General features: G+C 45.5%; 1 protein-coding gene across 4 annotated transcripts in view; it reads right to left on the bottom strand.

Annotated features, from left to right (window-relative positions):
• LOC105495709 (myosin XVIIIB) overlaps positions 1 to 18,304 on the bottom strand; it is a 300,538-nt gene that overhangs the window by 146,502 nt on the left and 135,732 nt on the right. For all 4 annotated transcript variants that reach the window (XM_071080310.1, XM_071080312.1, XM_071080311.1 and 1 more), the window contains exons 23-27: positions 17,282 to 17,410; positions 15,378 to 15,521; positions 13,421 to 13,510; positions 544 to 663; positions 8 to 116 (exon numbers count right to left, since the gene is read on the bottom strand). In XM_071080310.1, the coding sequence (XP_070936411.1) occupies positions 8 to 116; positions 544 to 663; positions 13,421 to 13,510; positions 15,378 to 15,521; positions 17,282 to 17,410 (592 nt within the window). The remainder of the gene's footprint in view (positions 1 to 7; positions 117 to 543; positions 664 to 13,420; positions 13,511 to 15,377; positions 15,522 to 17,281; positions 17,411 to 18,304) is intronic.

Genomic DNA, 18,304 nt, shown 5'->3' with positions numbered 1-18,304 from the left:
TGCTCACCTCCTCCAGCAGGACTCCTTTCCAAGTCATTCAGCTGAATTTTCTGCTGGGCTTCTTCCAGCTGTTTATTCACGTCTCCCAATTTTTTCTGGAATTGTTCATGCTTGCTCTAGAAGAAATGGCTCAAGGTCCAAACTGGAGCTGGACAGAAGACCTGGGCTGGTCATCTTACCCATGGTGCTTCCAAGGCTCGGATTGGCCACCCTCTGCACAGTCCCCTGAGCCATGCAGAATCCAGGACCATGAGCTAGCCACCTTTGGCACATTTCTCACCAAATCACCTCCAAGGCCAAAGACTGTCCACCTTCTACACAATCCTCTCCTATTTGGCTCTCCAGTCAGGGACTATCCACCCATAACACTCCCAAGGCCAAACCTTAGGAGACCTAAGTGTCCCCCAGGACCTTGAGCCCAGCAGTCAGTCAATCTGTGCATCTTGCTTAAGCATACTGATCCCCAATGAGAGGGTCGGGGGACAGACCCAACCATTTTTAGCCACCGTGTTCAGCCACCCCTGGCCACCCCTGACCACTCACCTTGAGCTCCTGGACCTCCCGGAAGGCCTGTAGCCGCTCTGCCCGCTCACTCTCCAGCACCTGGCAGGCCACATCACCTTTGAAGCGTTCATCAGCCAGCTCAGTGGTCAAGTCAGCAATCTGGGACGGGGAATGGGGCGATCAAGGAAGGGTCACTCAGTGGAGCCACTAACCCTTCTCTCCCCATGCACTGGACCACCTTTGGACAAATCACCAGCTATCATGGGAAAACAACCCTTAAGTATAATCAAGTGGTTAAGAGGATGGACTTCAGAATTGTATTGGTCTTGATGTGGTAGAACTCTTGGTCCAACACTCACTAGCTGTGTAACTTTACACCAAGCAGGATGCCTTGCTGGTTCTCAGTTTTCTCAGACTTAAAGGAGGAAAAACAACTTATGTCATTATTTTGAGGATTCCAGGAGATAATCCATTGAAAGGTTAGCACAGTGGCTGGCACGTAGTAAGTGCTCAGTTTTAAACATGGCCATTTTAGTGGAATCTCTTTGTAACCAGCTTTTAGCAAATCATCTCACTGGATGTACCAACACTGTCCCTCAGTAAGACACACTGAGGGATACCCACAGCACCAGAATGCTCTCCGCCAGACCACCTCTCTGCAATTCTCCATGGCCCATCTGCCCCTAGCAGGTGACAGCATGCACATCCAGCATCAGTGTGTGTGCTCCCAAACTGTTTTTGCCTGTTGCATTTTTACCGTAGCTATCTATTCCGTTCGCTACTACATAAACTTATAGAATATGGCTGGACAGAGTTTCCATGAACACTAGGTTGAATGCCTCGGAAGGAATTAATAAAGGTAAGCTGCTTTTAGAAAATGCTGCCAAATAGGCATTGCAACAACTAAACAGAAAGTCGAAGTAAAAAATTAGGTTTTTGTATCCAAATTACTTTGCCATTGGCTCTGTTTTAAAGAAGCCACAATTGGAAATCATACAGTTGTATATTACGAGTGTGGTTTGAGAAAGAAAGAATCAATGGGTCCTGCCTCAGAAATGCAGTGATTTCAATTATACATGTAATTAATTTTAAAATAGAATTTTTTAAACGAATTCCCAGCTGCACTGAATTTTTTTTTTCTGATTAACTGACCAGCCACCGATGCCAAATGCCACAGGGCTTCTGTGGCATTACTGTTCCAAAATGAAGCATTCAGGGTTTGAGGATATGGCAGAATACGTAGGGGAGAAATATATGAGTGGAGTGTTTGTGGCTAAGAGGCAGAGAAACCTCTTATGGGAGGCAGCGGAATTGTAAGAAAAGAAAGAGGTAGGGTGCAAGGTTCAAGTCCAGGCTCAACAACTAACACCTTGGACAATCCCTCCTGCTCTGGAGCCTTAGTCACTTGAGCTGTAAAATGCATTGAATTAGGTGTGGTCACATGTCCTCTTGCTGCAAATTTTGCATGTGAAGATGTTAGAACGCCTCACTCTTTCATCGGACCCTCTGCATCATGACTGATATTTAGGGGCAACTCTGCATTATTTTGACTGAGAAGGTAAATAGTTCTTACAATGAGCAATGTAGCTGCCCTTCCTGAGCTAGCCTCTCTTGGTAGCTTAGGCAGGCTCAAAATTTATTCAGCTGTCCCATGAAGAAGGAAGATGCAGATCTATGTTCTGACATAAAAAAATAAATATCCCCAAGAAATATTGCCAAAGGGAAAAAAAAAAAAGGCAAATTTGCAGAATAGAATGTTTGGTGTCATCTCATTTTTGTTTGCACAGAACAAAGCACTCCCAAACTGTTAATTGGGATATTTTTTTTTTCCTGGAAGGATGATGGGATCACAGGGAACTCCAGTTTTCTTGTGATGCATTTCTGTATTGTTGTTTTTTTAAACTGATTTTGTAATGAGAAAACAAAACAAAATATCTTTCAAAAAGAGTGAAAAAAAAAAAAACAAAACAAAATCTGAGGCTGCTCTGTGCATTCCATGCTCCCCATCTGTTTCACTTCTCCAGCCCATCTGCTTCCCACCCTGTTGACCGCATCACCAACTGCTGAGACCAAAATGCACATTTTAATAGACACAGAGGAGAAAGAAGGCTTGGGGGAAGCACTGCAAAGTCACATCACGCGTAAATGGCAGAACTGAGATTTTGAACTCAGACCAGTCAGATCCAAGTCAGGACCTCCAGTTAATTAATGAGGGACTCTCCTAGGGTGCTCCTGGTTGTCTCCAGCATGGAGCTTTCTCTTGCTGTTCCTTACACTGTGCACCGGGGAAGTCCTTACGTGGCAATGATCTCGGAGAGTTGTTAAAATGCAAATTCTAGGGCAGAGCACGATAGCTCATGTTTCTAATCCCGGTGCTTTGAGAGGCTGAGGTAGGAGGATCACCTGAGGCCAGGAGTTCAAGACCAGCCGGGGCAACATAGCAAGACCCTGGCTTTACAAAAAAGTTTTTAAAAATTAGCCAGCTGAGATGGTGGGTGCCTATAGTCCCAGCTGCTCTGGAAGCTGAGGCGGGAGGATCACTTGATCCCAGGGGTTCTAGGCTGCAGTAAGCTATGATCACACCACTGCACTCCAGCCTGGGTGACAGAGTGAGACCCTGTCTCTTAAAAAATAAAAGAAAATGCAAATTATAGGACTCTCAGACCCCTAAACCAGGATCTCTAAAGCATAATTCAGGAATCTACATTTCAACTTGCTCCAGGGTGATTTTTATGGACAATAAAATGTAAGAATTACTGCCCTAGAAACTGCCAGGATCTCCTCCTAATTTTGGCCTCACACTTGGATTTGGAGGGGTTAAATTTGGTTACCTGTGCAAGATCATTCTTGCTGCAAGAGTGCTGATTTGCACTGGACACATGATACAGGGCGGTGCAATCCAGGAATGCCCCAGGTCACACCCCTAACCACCATCCTTGAAATCAGCATTAATTCCAAGCACCAGGATTGTGTTCTCTCCACCTTAGCCAATTAGTGTGAAATTTAATTTATGCTAATCGGCCTGAGCAAGGGGAGCACACAACTAATTTGATGCGTTCATTTTGAGTTTCACAGAACCCAGAGGCTGGAGCCCAAAGGACAAGTAGTATTTTCATGCTGGGGGGAATGACACATGCTTTTCATGGAGACAAGTGGCCCCTGACCTTCCCCTGTCCCCACAAATCCCTATCCCTTCCCACACCATGGCGCACAGCGGCTTTGGAGCAAGGTGAGGAGCAGGCACCGTGCTCAGACCTGTCAGGGGATTGCAAATTGAAAACCAATTTAACGAAGGGGGGAGTCTGGTCTGCAAACCCAGAAGAGTCCTTGCAGATTCCTCAAGAACCAATTAACTAGAAATTACCTTGAAAACCTCTCCAGATCTACCACTTGGCCAAATCAACAGAAATATTCTTTCTATTGAGGGACAATTACTCCAAGGGTCTGCCAGAGAGAAGGGGACAGGAATTAATACGTTTGTTGTATATTTTGTATAGAGTGGAACAGAAAAAATACATCCTGTGCATTGGCCTTATTGGCAGCTTGGGAGAGCAGTGAGTAACTGGGATTTCACGGATGTTAAATACTGGACACACATGGGGTCTCTGGGACTGTCACTGTTGCTTGTTATTCACGGATCCACCAAGCACTATGCGAGCACTTGTGTGCCAGGTCCTGTTCTGAAGGACCGCACTGGCCGGTCAGAGAGATAAATAAACCACAGGGGCACACACGGGTCTTGGCTTGATCCTGTCCTCAGCTCTTATATTCACAGACTCCCAAGCCCAAAAACCATCTGACCTGCAGACAGCAGGAAACAGCAACTTTTCGCTTTCCTCCTGTAATTTGCAATTTGCACAGAAAGATCTGTTCATTATAACCCCTTATGTGAGAAACAGCTCACACTCTTGAAATGCTGAGGATAGGTATGCACTGAGCACTTGGCATATCTGCTTTAAGCCCTTCAAATATCTTATGAGAAGGGCATTTTTGTTATTCCCTTTTCACAGAACAGGAAACTGAGGAGTTGAGAGAGCGAGTGATTTGCTTAGGATCATAGCTGGTAAGTAGCAGAGGTAGCCCAGCTCGGGCTGCCTGACTCCCAGCACCTGGCTCATAACAACTCTGCTATTTTCTGTCCCACATCTACCATCTGACCCTTTCTTTAACCTCCCTCACCCCTCTGGCATCTGGACGTTAGTAAAGTAATTATCCACCTGGAACAAATCAGACAGCCATAGCCCAGAGAGCTGAGATTAAGTAGCCAGTGGGTACAGATCAAAGAGCAAGTAAGATCTGGACCTCAACCACCCTTACTGGGCACTTTGGCCAAAGAGAGCCTGGGTGGATGCCCAGTGGAAGGGGAGTCCCCACTCCCATCCCCTTCAACCTGAGTGATGAAAAGACAAAATGAGGCAGTAGATACAGGACCAGTGCAACTGCAGCACCAGCAGGCTTGTGGGATGTTTGTCAAGGAGATTAAGCCATGGCTTCATTCTCATGGTACTGCCCCAGAGTTGCCTCAGTCAGCAGGGGAAATTCAGAACAAATCTGCAGCTTAGTGGCAGGCTCCCGGGTTCCCCAGAGATGCCTGGTGGGCACCAGTTCCAGCCCTCTGCTGTGCATCCCAGCTGGGTTCACCACTCGTTACTAAGTAATAGTAACATAGAATAACCATAATAATAACCATCGCCACCACAGAGAGTGCTTACCACATGCACAGGTTTACCCACAGAATGCTCACAATGCTGAGAAGTGGGTACTGATGTTGTCTCCAGGTGGCAGATGGGGAAACTGAGGCACCAAGGTACAAACACTCACCCAAGGACACCAGCCAGGTGGTGGCTACTTAACCACGCGGCCAAACTGACTCTTGAGGATTCAATGAATATGGGTCGACTGAACGAATAAGGGCATGACAGCAATTCATACATGGGAAGGCTCTATAGGCTCTGGATATCAGTGGGAATGGGTCAATCTTGTAAGAATGCCAGCAGAAACGTTATGCCTCTGAGCTGGGCATATGAGGGTGACACACCACCCACTGGCCTTGAGGGTCCCTCTAGAAAGAAGGGACAGTTATGGCCTTCTGGGGGCTTTAGAAGGGGGTTTCAAGGGCCACTAGGGCCCCCCAAGTGTTTCAGCAGAAAGAGGAAATAATCCTAAGATCACGACACCCACATACCCCTGGAATGTCCCCTCACCTTGTCACCTGGCCAGCTCCTGCTTATCCTTCAAGCCTTCTCCCCTGTGAAGCCCTCCCTGACCCCACTTCCCACCTGAGTAGATGCTTCTCCTCTATCACAGTCTGTTCAGAGTTGGCCAGCCCTGGGTTCAAATCACAGTTCTGCCATTCACCAGCTGTGTGATGTAGGGCGAATCACTTCAGCTCTTGGGGCGTCCCTTGCCTCATCTATAAGATGAGGATACTAACACTTTTCTCACAGTTTGAGTTAAAGGTAAAATTAGATAATGCAGGTAAATGCTCACAATGCTGAGAGGACTTATCACAGCAGCTGGCACAGAACATCACTCATTAAATGTAATGTTTCTCATTAAATTCAGTATGACTCCATTCATTCACTGAATTTGCATTGAATGCTTTGTGCTAGACACAGAAGGGTATAAAACTGTCTAAGATGTGTCATTATCTTCGAGGAATTCACTCTACTGGGGGGGGAGGGTGAACACTTTTAAAAATACATTTATTGGTAATAGTGGTGATGTGGCTTGCTAGATAGCAGGCAGTGTTATAACTGTTATGAAGTAATGATTACCACTGCCATTTTACTGATGATGAAACAAAGGCTAAGAGACTTGAAGAATTTGCCGACAGTCTTATAGCAGTAAGGGTATAAAGTCAATCATCTGGAACTCAAGCTGGCTCAACCCTCTGCCCTCCAAACCGGACATACAAGGTCAGGTCACTGTATTCATTCCTTACCTCGTACCCAAATTATTTATCTGTGTTACAAGACAGGTAGAGAAGAGATTATGGACTCGGTTTTGTATGGGCAAACTGAGGCACACAGTCAGAAAGAATACACCACCTGTTCTTTAGCAGAGAGGTCTTCGTTACTTCCAACAGGACCATCTATGAATATGACCACCACGCCTCTGCCACTGTCCACCAGGAGACCCTCCCCAGCATGTCCCAGCAGTGAAGGCTCAACAGATCCTAATAGCCTAAGACAGATAAGAAACCGTGCTGTCTAATTTCCCCCTGGGAATTAGGGAGCTACCCGTCCAGTTCCTCACAGAAGCATCACACTGTGGCAGGACTATGGAGCAAGGAGTCAGGAGACCTGGGATGTGGTCTGGGCTCAGTCACCAGTGATCACATGACCCCAACAAGTCACTTTCCTACCCCCTGCTAGAGACAAGCTGGAAGCCACACTGATGACCCATGATCAAACTCCCTCAGCACTTTGCAAACAGACTTTCCGACCTATGTACACCTCCAGTCCCCGTCGGTGGATTGTCTCCACAATGTCTTACCAAAAGCGAAGCCTCTCAGGCTAATGAGGCCAGAAATCAGGAGTGCATGGGCCTGTCTTTTGCCATAAATAAGGTCTTGGGGGGAAATCCAGAACCTACTCCAGAGGGGTGGGGGAAAACACCCCACCTCATTAGATATCCCGTGTGCTCCCCAAACCTTACAGGTGCTTCCAACAAGAAGACCAGCGCTGCCTTCTTATGAAAATAAAATAAAAATAAAAAAACCCCAGTTTGCACCAAGGCAGATTTTGCATGCTTGAAGCGTATTTATAGCCAGCTTCTTAGCGGCTCCTCGTCTCCTCTTCTTCAAATGAAGCACTTAAATCATTCTGCAATAATGTTGTCTTTTTAATAAGCCTAGTCAAATGGAGTTTTCACTGACGAGACACAACATGTGTTAGCAATGTGGATAGTACTGTTTCTCCCCCTCCAGAGACAAAGGGGTGGCATGCAGAGGCCATGAACCGCAGCACGGGTGTCTTCATAATGCACGGCCCTGGAAGGGTTGTCTGCTCCTTGTCCGTTCACAGAAATTCCCTCCCAAGAAAGCCGATGCACGTGGAAGAAGATATCTTCTAGCTGTCCTCTGGCCTAATGTGTCTCAAAGTGTGGTCCCAGGACAGGCACCTTTAGCATTCGAACTTGTTAGAAATACAGCCTGCCCAAGGCCACGCCAAGCCTACTGATTCAGAATCTCTAAGGCCGGAGTCTAGCAATCTGTATTCTGAGAAGTCTTACAGGGCATTCTGATACATTTGCACGTGTGAGAACCACTGCTCTAAAGCAACGTCACCCGCCGAATCATGATCACCTAGGGGCTGGAGGGCTCCCCACCCCCCCATACCAAGACCTTCCTCTTGGATCAGACCCTCAGGAGGTGGACTGGGGAAGATACAGGACTAACAGCTCCCCAGGTGACTAGGATGCTCTTTAAAGTGTAATTACAGGCCTGGTGTGGTGGCTCACGCCAGCGCTCTGGGAGGCCAAGGCAGGAGGATTGCTTGAGCCCAGGAGTTGGAGACCAGCCTGGGCAAAGAAGTGAGACCCCTGTCTCCACCAAAATGGAAAAAAATAGCCAGGTATGGTGATGCACACCTGTGGTCCTGGCTACATGGGAGGCTGAAGTAGGAGGTTTGCTTTAGCCCAGGAGGTTGAGGCTGCAGGGAGCTGTGTTTACTCCACTGCATTCCAGCCTGAGCAACAGAGTAAGATTCTGTCTCAAAAAATAAAAATAAAAATTAATTAATTAACTAATTAAAAAAGAGTAATGACCTCTTGAATATAAGGCATGCTATTTGGGTGGTGGTTGCACTAAAAGCCCAGATTTCATCACTATGCAATACATCCATGTGAAAAAAAAAAAACTGCCATTGTACCCTCTAAAACTATTTAAAAATTTTTTTTAACATAAAAGCAACCAACATAAACCAGTAGTAGCATTGGAAGTTGGGGAAGATGAAGTGGGAAGGGAGAGAAAGATTTGAGGAAGATAAAGTCATCATAATACTCAGTCATCAAATGTGCTTCCTGGATAAAGCACTGCTTTGACTTCAGTTGATTCATTTTTGATAGAAGTGACATCACGCTTTTGGCTTGCAGTTCAGGATGATGGTACCAAAAGTGCTCCTACCCAATCCCTTCTCGATTACTGTGTGAAGATTGCTGAAGTCATCCTTTGCTAAATCCCTTAGTGCCCCTTTTATGAGAATCCATGGAATAAATTTCCCTAACACCTCAATACCCAGAAAAGTTACTTATCTCATGCAACAGGTGTTTCTTTTTCTTTAATCTACATGCAATATGTCTATGAAATATCTTGTTTCCCTCTTAGCTTTGGCTGCTAGGAAGCTCAGTGTCGGATTTTTCAGCCCAACTTTAATGCTTCTATTTGACCATTCTTTATCTATCCTGTGCCAGGGACTGGGATTATTTGATGAACAGGGATGAAAGCAGGGATTATTGATCCCTGTTTTAAGGGTTTCAGTCTAGCTGGGACAGAGATACAGGAGGTCACTAGGAAAGAGTCAATTAATCCTGTGAGGGGAAATGACAAGGCTAGTGGTAGCACAGAGTAGGGCCCTAACTCACCCTTAGAGTGTTGAAGAGGGCTTCTCAGAGGAAGTGCCACCTAAAATGAGTGACAAGCGATGAAGAGGTATTAACCAGGTGAAGAGGAGGAAGGGAGTGTTCCAGGCAGAGTGAACAGCACACGTGAAGGCTATGAAATGAAAGGGCATCCAAGGCCAAAGACGGATTTCCATTTTCTACCTCTTCGCCTGGCTTCATACGCTCATCAACTCTTATTTCCCTTCGCTCTGGCTTTCTTCACTTTTAAATTTTATCTTAATTTTTCAAGGCCCCATACATCTTGTTGTAACCATGATACAAGCAAAGAGTTAAAGAGGCTGAGCAGAATATGCTGTAGGTGTTGGCATTTGTTTGCTTGGTTCAGGTTGCAGAAGCCTGAGCCTCCACCCTTCCTTCTCCAAGTGTCCCATAAACTGCAGCTCCGGATGCTAAAGATGTTCATCTCTTCCCTGCACATCTCCCCCAACAACTGATGCATGGCAAATCCGACCTGACAGTTCGTGATTAATGACTACCTCAAATGTCAGCTCAGTGGGAAGGAATTTCCACAGGGAAGTCCCTGATATTCCTAACCTGCCCACAGCTCTCCGATTTTTCACTTCTGCTGTTCTACTCATTGTTGCTGCCAGAGAGAGGTCAGACAGCTTGCTCTTGCAAGACATGAATGAGACATCAGGCACGTGTGTGTCATTTCTTCTCCCCCTTACAGTCTTTTGCACAAGAGGAGCACAGGCTCAAGGTGCATCTCAGCCCAGCCTCTCCTAACTCTCTGTGTGGATGTGGTCCTTCCTGCAAGGAGCAAGGCTTCTGTCTTCTCCCTGGCCGACTCCACGGTTGACACTTTAATGTGGGGAGAAGGGACACAATCTTACAGGGAAGATGAGAAGCAGCAGAAAAGAGATCGCCTCCTCCCAAACTTCATTCCACATCCCCACGTGAGCCATCTCAGGCTCAACTTGGGTTATCAATATGGGAAGAAGAGTATGTTCTATTGGCTTAATCATAAATCCATTTATAGTTACCATTGTCCATCAACCAAGCCAAACAATATTATAAGCAAGTAATAACAACACAAGGTGCTCTCGGGTGTAGAAAGCTTTAAATTTTGTCCTGGACTGACAAATATTATCTCACATTGCCCCAGGACCTTAGCACCTGCCATATCTACTCTTTCTACCAGATCTGCATATAGATTACAGCAAATCATTCGGATCTGGAATCAAACATCCCCTTCCATGGAATTCTTCCTTGACCACTTAGGTAAATAGAGCCCACGCTCAACCTCCATCACTGTCACCTCCTTCTGCTTCACAGCCATAGCACTTCATGATCTGTGACAAGCTTGCTTGTGGTCTGTTGTCTCCCTCTATTGGCCTGGAGACCTTGTGTAAGGACAGGGACTTTACCTCCTTCCTAGCTCTATCAAGGTGTCCAGTCAAATGTCTAACACATGGGAGATACTCATATGTATTTGTTGAGTGGGTGAAAACGTGGGTTTAATTTGGTCTTTAACAGAATCCTTGGAGGTACCCAGAGCTTCATGGAGAAACAGAGCTGAGAATAGGATGAAGCATGTAAAACACTTACCTAGGGTGCAACATTTAAGGAGGCACCCAAAAAAACCAAAAAAACTCTCAGAAATCAAGATAAATGATTTTAATGCAATATTTAAAAAATCTCAATTAGTCAAAAAATCCACGATGAAGAAAACATCAACATTTTAAATAAAGATCGGTTCACACTGTATAGGATGCTTACTTGCCTCACCCTAATCGTGGCCTACAAATTTTGCATTTACTTAAAATGTTGATATTTTGTTCATCAGGGATTTTTTTTTTTGCATTACTTTACAATTTTAAAATATTATTTATTTTGCTGAGTTTTTTGGTGACCCTTTACATTTTAATCCTTAGATAAGTGCCTCCCTTTCCCCAGTCCTGAAAGTCTACATGGAACAGCAGGTTTTCCTCGAAAAGCTCCTCTTTGGTCTAGCCATGGCTTGCTGACCACATGCAACATAATAGCACATAATATGATTTGGCCGTGTCCTCGCCCAAACCTCATATCAAATTGTAATCCCTAGTGTTGGAGGAGGGGCCTGGTGGGAGGTGACTGGATCATGGGGACAGATTTCCTCCTTGCTGCTCTAGTGATAGTGAGTGCGTTCTCACGAGATCTGGTTGTTTAAAAGCGTATAGCACCTCCCCCTTCTCACTCTTCCTTCTGCCCCAGCCATGTAGGACGTGCCTGCTTCCCCTTAACAATCCACCATGATTGTAAGTTTCCTGAGGGCTCCCCAGCCATGCTTCCTGTACAGCCTGTGGAACCCTCAGTGAATTAAACCTCTTTTCTTTATAAATTACCCAGTTCAGATATTTCTTTAGAGCAGTGAAAGAATGGACTAACACAGCATATGACTTTGTCTAGAAGTCTGTCTCTAATTTGCAGTGACTTTCTTGGAGCAAGAACTGTCTGGTTCATGTAGTCACCCCCAGCCCACGAAATCAACACCCAACTAAATAAAGAAAGCATAGGGAATGCAGTCACACATTCAACCAACATAACCTTCTCCAGTCACATGACCATATCCCAGGTAACCCTTACTCTGAATTTGGTGTTAGATTCCCATAAATACAATGACACCATAAGTATACAAGGATATACCCCTAATCAATCAAGTATTCTTCTGTAACTGAATCATTTTCCTTTGGCACTATGTTTGTAAGAGCAATCCATGTTGATACACATTTTCTAGTTTAAGGATCAGGAAACTTTTTCTGTAAAGATCCAGAGGGTAAATGTTTTAGCTTTCACAGGCCACATGGCAGGGCTGAGTAGTTTCAGGTTGCAACTGCTCAGCCCTGCCATCGTAGCATGAAAGCAGTCATAGACTACACATAAAGGAATGAGCATGGCTGTGTTCCAATAAAACTTTATTTACAAAATCTGGTGGTGCATTGAATTTGGCCAGTGAGCCACAGTTTTGCCTGTCTCTTCATTCATTTTCACTCTTGGGAGTTCCAGTTTTTACTATCACAAAACATATTAACCTATTCTCGTATTAATAAGCTCCCGTTTAAGTGTTTATTTTCCTGTGTTTACATTCCTCCAACACAACAAAGCCTGTTGCTATGAACTTCTTGTATTTTCACATATTCATGGATAAGTTTCTCTAGCATAAATACCTAGAGGTGGAATTGCCAGCCACAGGGCATGGACAGGTTCAACTTTCATAAATAATGCCAAATTGCTCGAGAGTGATGAGATCAATTTATGACCCCATCAGCGGTAAATAAGAATTCCCACTGCTACAAAGCCCTGTCAACACTTGGCTACACCACACTCTTTGATTTTTCCAATCTGATGTGTGAAACAGTACCTATTAAGGTGTTAATTTGCACTTCCTAATTGCTAATTAGATTGAGTGTCTTTTTATGAGTGTATTGGCCATTTGAATTCCTGAACACTTGAACTCTTGAAACAAGATTCCCTTACTTGGGAACTGCCCATTCATATTATTGGCCTATACTTGTTGTTTTTCTGTTCTTTTTGTTTTTGTTTTTGTTTTTTTTGAGACGGAGTCTCCCTCTGTTGCCCAGGCTGGAGTGCAGTGGCCAGATCTTAGCTCACTGCAAGCTCCGCCTCCCGGGTTCACGCCATTCTCCTGCCTCAGCCTCCCGAGCAGCTGGGACTACAGGCGCCTGCCACCTCGCCTGGCTATTTTTTTTGTGTATTTTTTAGTAAAGACGGGGTTTCACTGGGTTAGCCAGGATGGTCTCGATCTCCTGACCTCGTGATCTGCCCACCTTGGCCTCCCAAAGTGCTGGGATTACAGGCTTGAGCCACCGCGCCCGGCCTGTTTTTCTGTTCTTGCTGGATTCTTCCAATTGATTTGAGGAAGCTCTTTACATATTCTGGACACTCTTTTCAAGTTTGCAAATTCCTACTCCAAGTAAGTAATATATCTTCATTTTATGCTCGGATAAACAAAAGTTCATTATTTGAATATAGTCAAATTTGTCATTTTTTCCCTATGATTTGCGTTTTTGTGACTTACTTAAGAAATTCTCCCCTTTGGAACCAGGTGACATGGGTTTGAATCTCAGTTATACTTGCTGGTTGTGCAGCCTCGAGGAAGATACTTAATATCCCAGGGCCTCAATTCCCTCCACTGTAAAATGAGTTCAATAACAGTATGTGCCTCACAGGTAATTCTGGAGTGCTTGTAAAGCAATTAGCACACTTGCAGGCATATCATTGTTTTCCCCCTTAAACGGATCTCACATACATAAAGAACCCCACAAGGACCCAAGAGGAGGGATGGGGATACCTTGCTTTCTAGCAGATCTGTATTCTGCCGGAGTTCATTCCGCAGCTTCTCTGATTTTTCTAGCTTCCGTCTTAGCGTGGTAAGCTCCTCCTACAAAAACAAACACGTTAACAGAAACCATTCCAGACCAGAGATTAAGTTCCACCTGTGTTAGGAGTGAGCAAAGGGCACAAAGTTTCAGTGAGAAGGAATAAACCTTAGCAATCTATTGCACAGAATGGTGACTATAATAAATAATGATGCACTGTATATTTCAAAATCGCTTGCAAAAAGTAGGTTTTGGCTGGGTGCGGTGGCTTGCACCTGTAATCCCAGCATTTTGGGAGGCTGAGGTGGGTGGATCACCTGAGGTTGGGAGTTCGAGACCAGCCTGACCAACATGGAGAAACCCTGTCTCTACTAAAAATATAAAATTAGCCAGGTGTGTTGGTGCATGCCTGAGATCCCAGCTACTCAGGAGGCTGAGGCAGGAGAATCACTTGAACCCGGGAGGCAGAGGTTACGATGAGCCAAGATACCACCATCATACTCCAGCCTGGGCGACAAGAGTGAGATTCTGTCTCAAAAAAAAAAAGTAGGTTTTAAGTGCTTTCACTACAAAAAAATGATAAATGAAGTGATGGATTTGTTAATTAGCTTTGCTTAATCATTTCGTATTGTAAACATATATCATAACATCACATTATACCCCACAAATATGTACGATTACTCTTTGTAAATTAAAGATGAAAAAAAATTTTTTAAAGAGTGGTTGGGGAATGGAGTGAGTAATTCAGCCAGCATCCATGAAGACACCCAGGTGCTAGGTTCCAACAAGAGACTTTTCGTTTCACCACTTCCAAATTTCAGTGTCTCTGTTCATGCAAGTCTGGTCCAGCCCAGCCCTGTCTAGGGGCTGAACACAAATAATCAGAATGAGTCCCTTGCTTTGCCTGAGGCTGGGTATGCCCAAGTGTGGACACTGTGCTCACTTCATTCTCCAGGGATTGCCTTTCTGCCAGTGGCTCAGCACTGTGCCTATGACAGCACCATTCAGAAGCTGCTTCACTGCCCACCCACAGCAGGCGGGTGGAATGAACTACGGAGCAGACACACAAAGGAAGGCTATGCAGCCATAAAGAGAGAACAAGGAAGAGCTCCACAAGAATGGAAATGGCAAGATTTTCAGAATACCTTTCAAGTAAAAAATAAAAGTCGAAGAAGAATATAGTACTTTTTTTTTTTTTTTTTTTTTTTTTTTTTTTTAGATGAAGTCTCACTCTGTTGCCCAGGCTGGAGTGCAGTGGCGCAATCTCAGCTCACTGCAAGCTCTGCCTCCCAGGTTCACGCCATTCTCCTGCCTCAGCCTCCCAAGTAGCTGGGACTACAGGCAACCGCCACCATGCCCAGCTAATTTTTTGTATTTTTAGTAGAGACGGGGTTTCACCGTGTTTGCCAGGATGGTCTCAACCTCCTGACCTCATGATCTGCCCGTCTCGGCCTCCCAAAGTGCTGGGATTACAGGCGTGAGCCACCGCGCCCAGCCAGTATTCTACTTTTTATGTAAGAAATATAAGAACTAAATGTGTGCGTGTATTTACTAATTTTTGTAAAATAATAACAACGAAAAGCATGAACCAGAAACCAATTGAAACAGTTATAAAAGATAGGTGGTGACAGGAAAGAATGATAGAAAAAGAGTGTTGTCTGAGAGGTAAAAAAAATAATAGTAATAAATAAATAAATAAAAGACTCAAAGACTGCCCAGTGAGCTTCTCTGGGTTAAGTACTGAGTGTTCACGAACCCCTCTGTGTTGATGGAGGCAGAGGAACATCTGGAAGGGGCATCAAGGCTGTTAGGCTGAGCATTCCAAGATCAAGAATGTTCAGGAATAGGGGCACAGGGTCCTGGATACAAGCAGGAGGACGGGGGTGTGGGGAGCAGCCACCCAGCACCCTTTCTGCCACATTGACTGACCTCCTTGGCTCGGAGCTGCTCATTTCCAATGGTGGCACTAAGTAGGGGCCGGAGGGAACCAAGGAGCTGCCACCATGGCCAGTCCTTGACTGCGAGGAACACAGCCACATTCTTCTGGATGCACTGCGCAGCCAGTCGGCGAATCTGCAGGGAAGGAGAACACAGACTGGAGGGTCCTTTCCAATCCAGGTGAGGATAAAGGAAGGAGAGGAGGCAGAGGGTAGCAAAGGGGCTGGAGGAAGTGGGGTTATTTCCTGGTGGAAGGGACTGGATACCTTAAAACACACACACACACACACACACACACACACACACACACACACAGGCTTCCTTTCTTGTAGTCCTTTTGATAAGTCAGGCTCTCTGCATCAACCATGATGCCATAATTTAGTCTTGCATGGCCAAATAATACTAGCAGAAAGAGTAAAAGAAACTATACAATAGGTTACATCTTACATGGGGATTAGGTTTAAAGGTCATGCAAAACAAAAACTATCACTGAAAAATCTCTAAAACTGCCCACAAATAACAATGTCCAAGATTATGTTATTAGCTTATATTGAAGGGAGATTATTTTTACAGTGTATTTAAACAGTAATTCCATGCTTCTCAAACTTGAATGTGCATCAGAATCCCCCGGAGGACTTGTTAAACCCCAGATGGCTAGACACCACCCGCAAAGGTGCTGATTCAGCCACTCTGGGATGAAGCCTGGAAATGTGCCTTTCTTACAAATCCCCAGGTGATACTGATGCTGCTGGCCTGGGACCGCAGTTTGAGAAGCACAGACCCACTTCATTCTTATCACTGCAGGGAACCAGAGCAGCACTGACTGGCAGAGAGGCCAAAAGATGCTTTTCCCTCATCACTATCACAGCAGCTGATTCTTGTGCAGCAGACATTGAGCTTCCTAAGTGCTAGGAACTGCCCTGAGCATCTCACACACCTCAATTTGGTCCTCAGTATAGTCCTGGGAAGATCATGTTATTTTATGTATTTACAGATGGGGAAAGTGAGATTCAGAGAGGTACAGTCACATGCCCAGTGCCACCCAGCTTCTCAGTGCCAGAGCAGGTTTGAACCCTTGCAGTCTGGCTGCAGAGCCCAGGCTCTGAAACTCTATTCTACATGATTCCAAGGTGTGAGCTACTTGAGTACAGAAGGCCAGTGGGGTTATAATATTTTCATTATTCATGGTCTCATCTTTTTTCTCTTTCTGCCAAGTACTATACTTGAGTTTACAAGTTCACATAAACTGGAGGCACATACAACAAGACTCCATTCTAATGGTAGTAGTAATTAAGAATAACAATCCAAAGGTAACAGCAGTTAAAGTTTATTGAGCAATTACTATGTGCCATGTACTGTACTAAGTGCACATCATTTCATCTCACCTTCACCCAGCTACTAAGAGGTAGAGGTGGAATTCGAACATATATATTATTTGTTACCAGAGCCATATGGTTTTCTCTCTATTGTGCAGCTACAGAGAGGAAATTCAGTCTACAGGGATCTCTGAAGATGGTGACCCTAAATGGGTCAGTGCTTCAAGTTCGACTTGGCCTTTGGTCCCCAAAACCTCAGTGGCTGGGCCCTGGTCATGCCCTGTCTGCTGACCTGTGAAAGTGACTTCCTCCGGAAACAAGACAGGTTGAAAGCATGAACTGGCCCAGGAGGGCTTGGACAACCTCATGGCTACCTAGTGCAAGGCTGACCTCATGGATAATTTGATGTCAATCTCCCAGAAACAGTCATAACATCCTGCAAAGCCTCACTTAAAAAGTCTCACTGCTCAGGCTGGATCCTTGGGCCAGGTGCACCAGCATCATCCTGAGGGACAGGCAGACCCTATGCCCGCTCCAGACCTGTTGGATCAGACTCCGCATGTAAACAGCATGCAGTACCTTCAACTTCTTGAATTCCTGGCGAGACAGAAAGCCCTTGCAAGCCGCCTGGAAGAGAATGATGCTCTGAGATACCAGCTTCTCTCGTTGCCTCTCAAGTCTGGAGATCACACCTGCCTTGAGAAAAACCTGGGGAGAGGGAAGGTTTCAGGTGAGTCCTCTGCTGAAGAAGGTTGTCTACAATGGGAAGTGCTTGCAACTCAGACCCCACTTCTCTTGCACGCACCTGCAATATTTGTTGGCAGTTGCCCTTTAATTGGGAGGTGGGGGAGTCTAAATTATCAAAGCATTTTGTCTGCTGATGGCTCCTCTCTCCCTTCCCCTAGGCCCTGGATACTCAGTGTGGGCCACACACCAGCAGCATTGGCACCACCTGGGTGCTTGTTGGAAATGCAGAATCTCGTACTCCATTCCAGACCTGCTAAATCAGAACCTGCATTTTTAACACGATCCCCCGGGGATTCCTGTTCACATTCCTCTGAGAAGCACTGCTAGGATGGACTTGCCTAAACTGTTCTGTACACGGTCACCACCTGGAAAGTGTAGTACATGCAGAGTCCCAGACCCCAGGAAAGGCTGGGTGGTGGGTTTAAGGCCAGGCCTGGGAATGTGAATATTTTGATTAAGCACCCCCAGCAATCTGAGTGAAGCAGGGGCTTAGAAACAACTCACTCCAGCTGGGCACGGTGGCTCACGCCTGTAATCCCAGCACTTTGGGAGGCCAAGGCGGGCGGATCACCTGAGGTCGGGAGTTTGAGACCAGCCTGACCAACATGATGAAACTCCGTCTCTATTAAAAATACAAAATTAGCCAGGCGTGGTGGTGGGTGCCTGTAATCCCAGCTACTCTGGGGGCTGAGGCAAGATAATCACTTGAACCCGGGAGGCAGAGGTTGTGGTGAGCCGAGATAGTGCCACTGCACTCCAGCCTGGGCAAAAAGAGCAAAATTCCGTCAAAAAAAAGAAAGGAAAGAAAAAAAGAAACATCTCAGTCCAGCCTTGTAAGGAGGGGCAGAGACAGTG

This window comes from Macaca nemestrina, chromosome 15, assembly GCF_043159975.1.
Source record: "Macaca nemestrina isolate mMacNem1 chromosome 15, mMacNem.hap1, whole genome shotgun sequence".
Taxonomy (NCBI): Eukaryota; Metazoa; Chordata; class Mammalia; order Primates; family Cercopithecidae; genus Macaca; species Macaca nemestrina.
The sequence above is the reverse complement of the archived record's forward strand: the minus strand, read 5'-3'. Positions and strand labels throughout refer to the sequence as shown.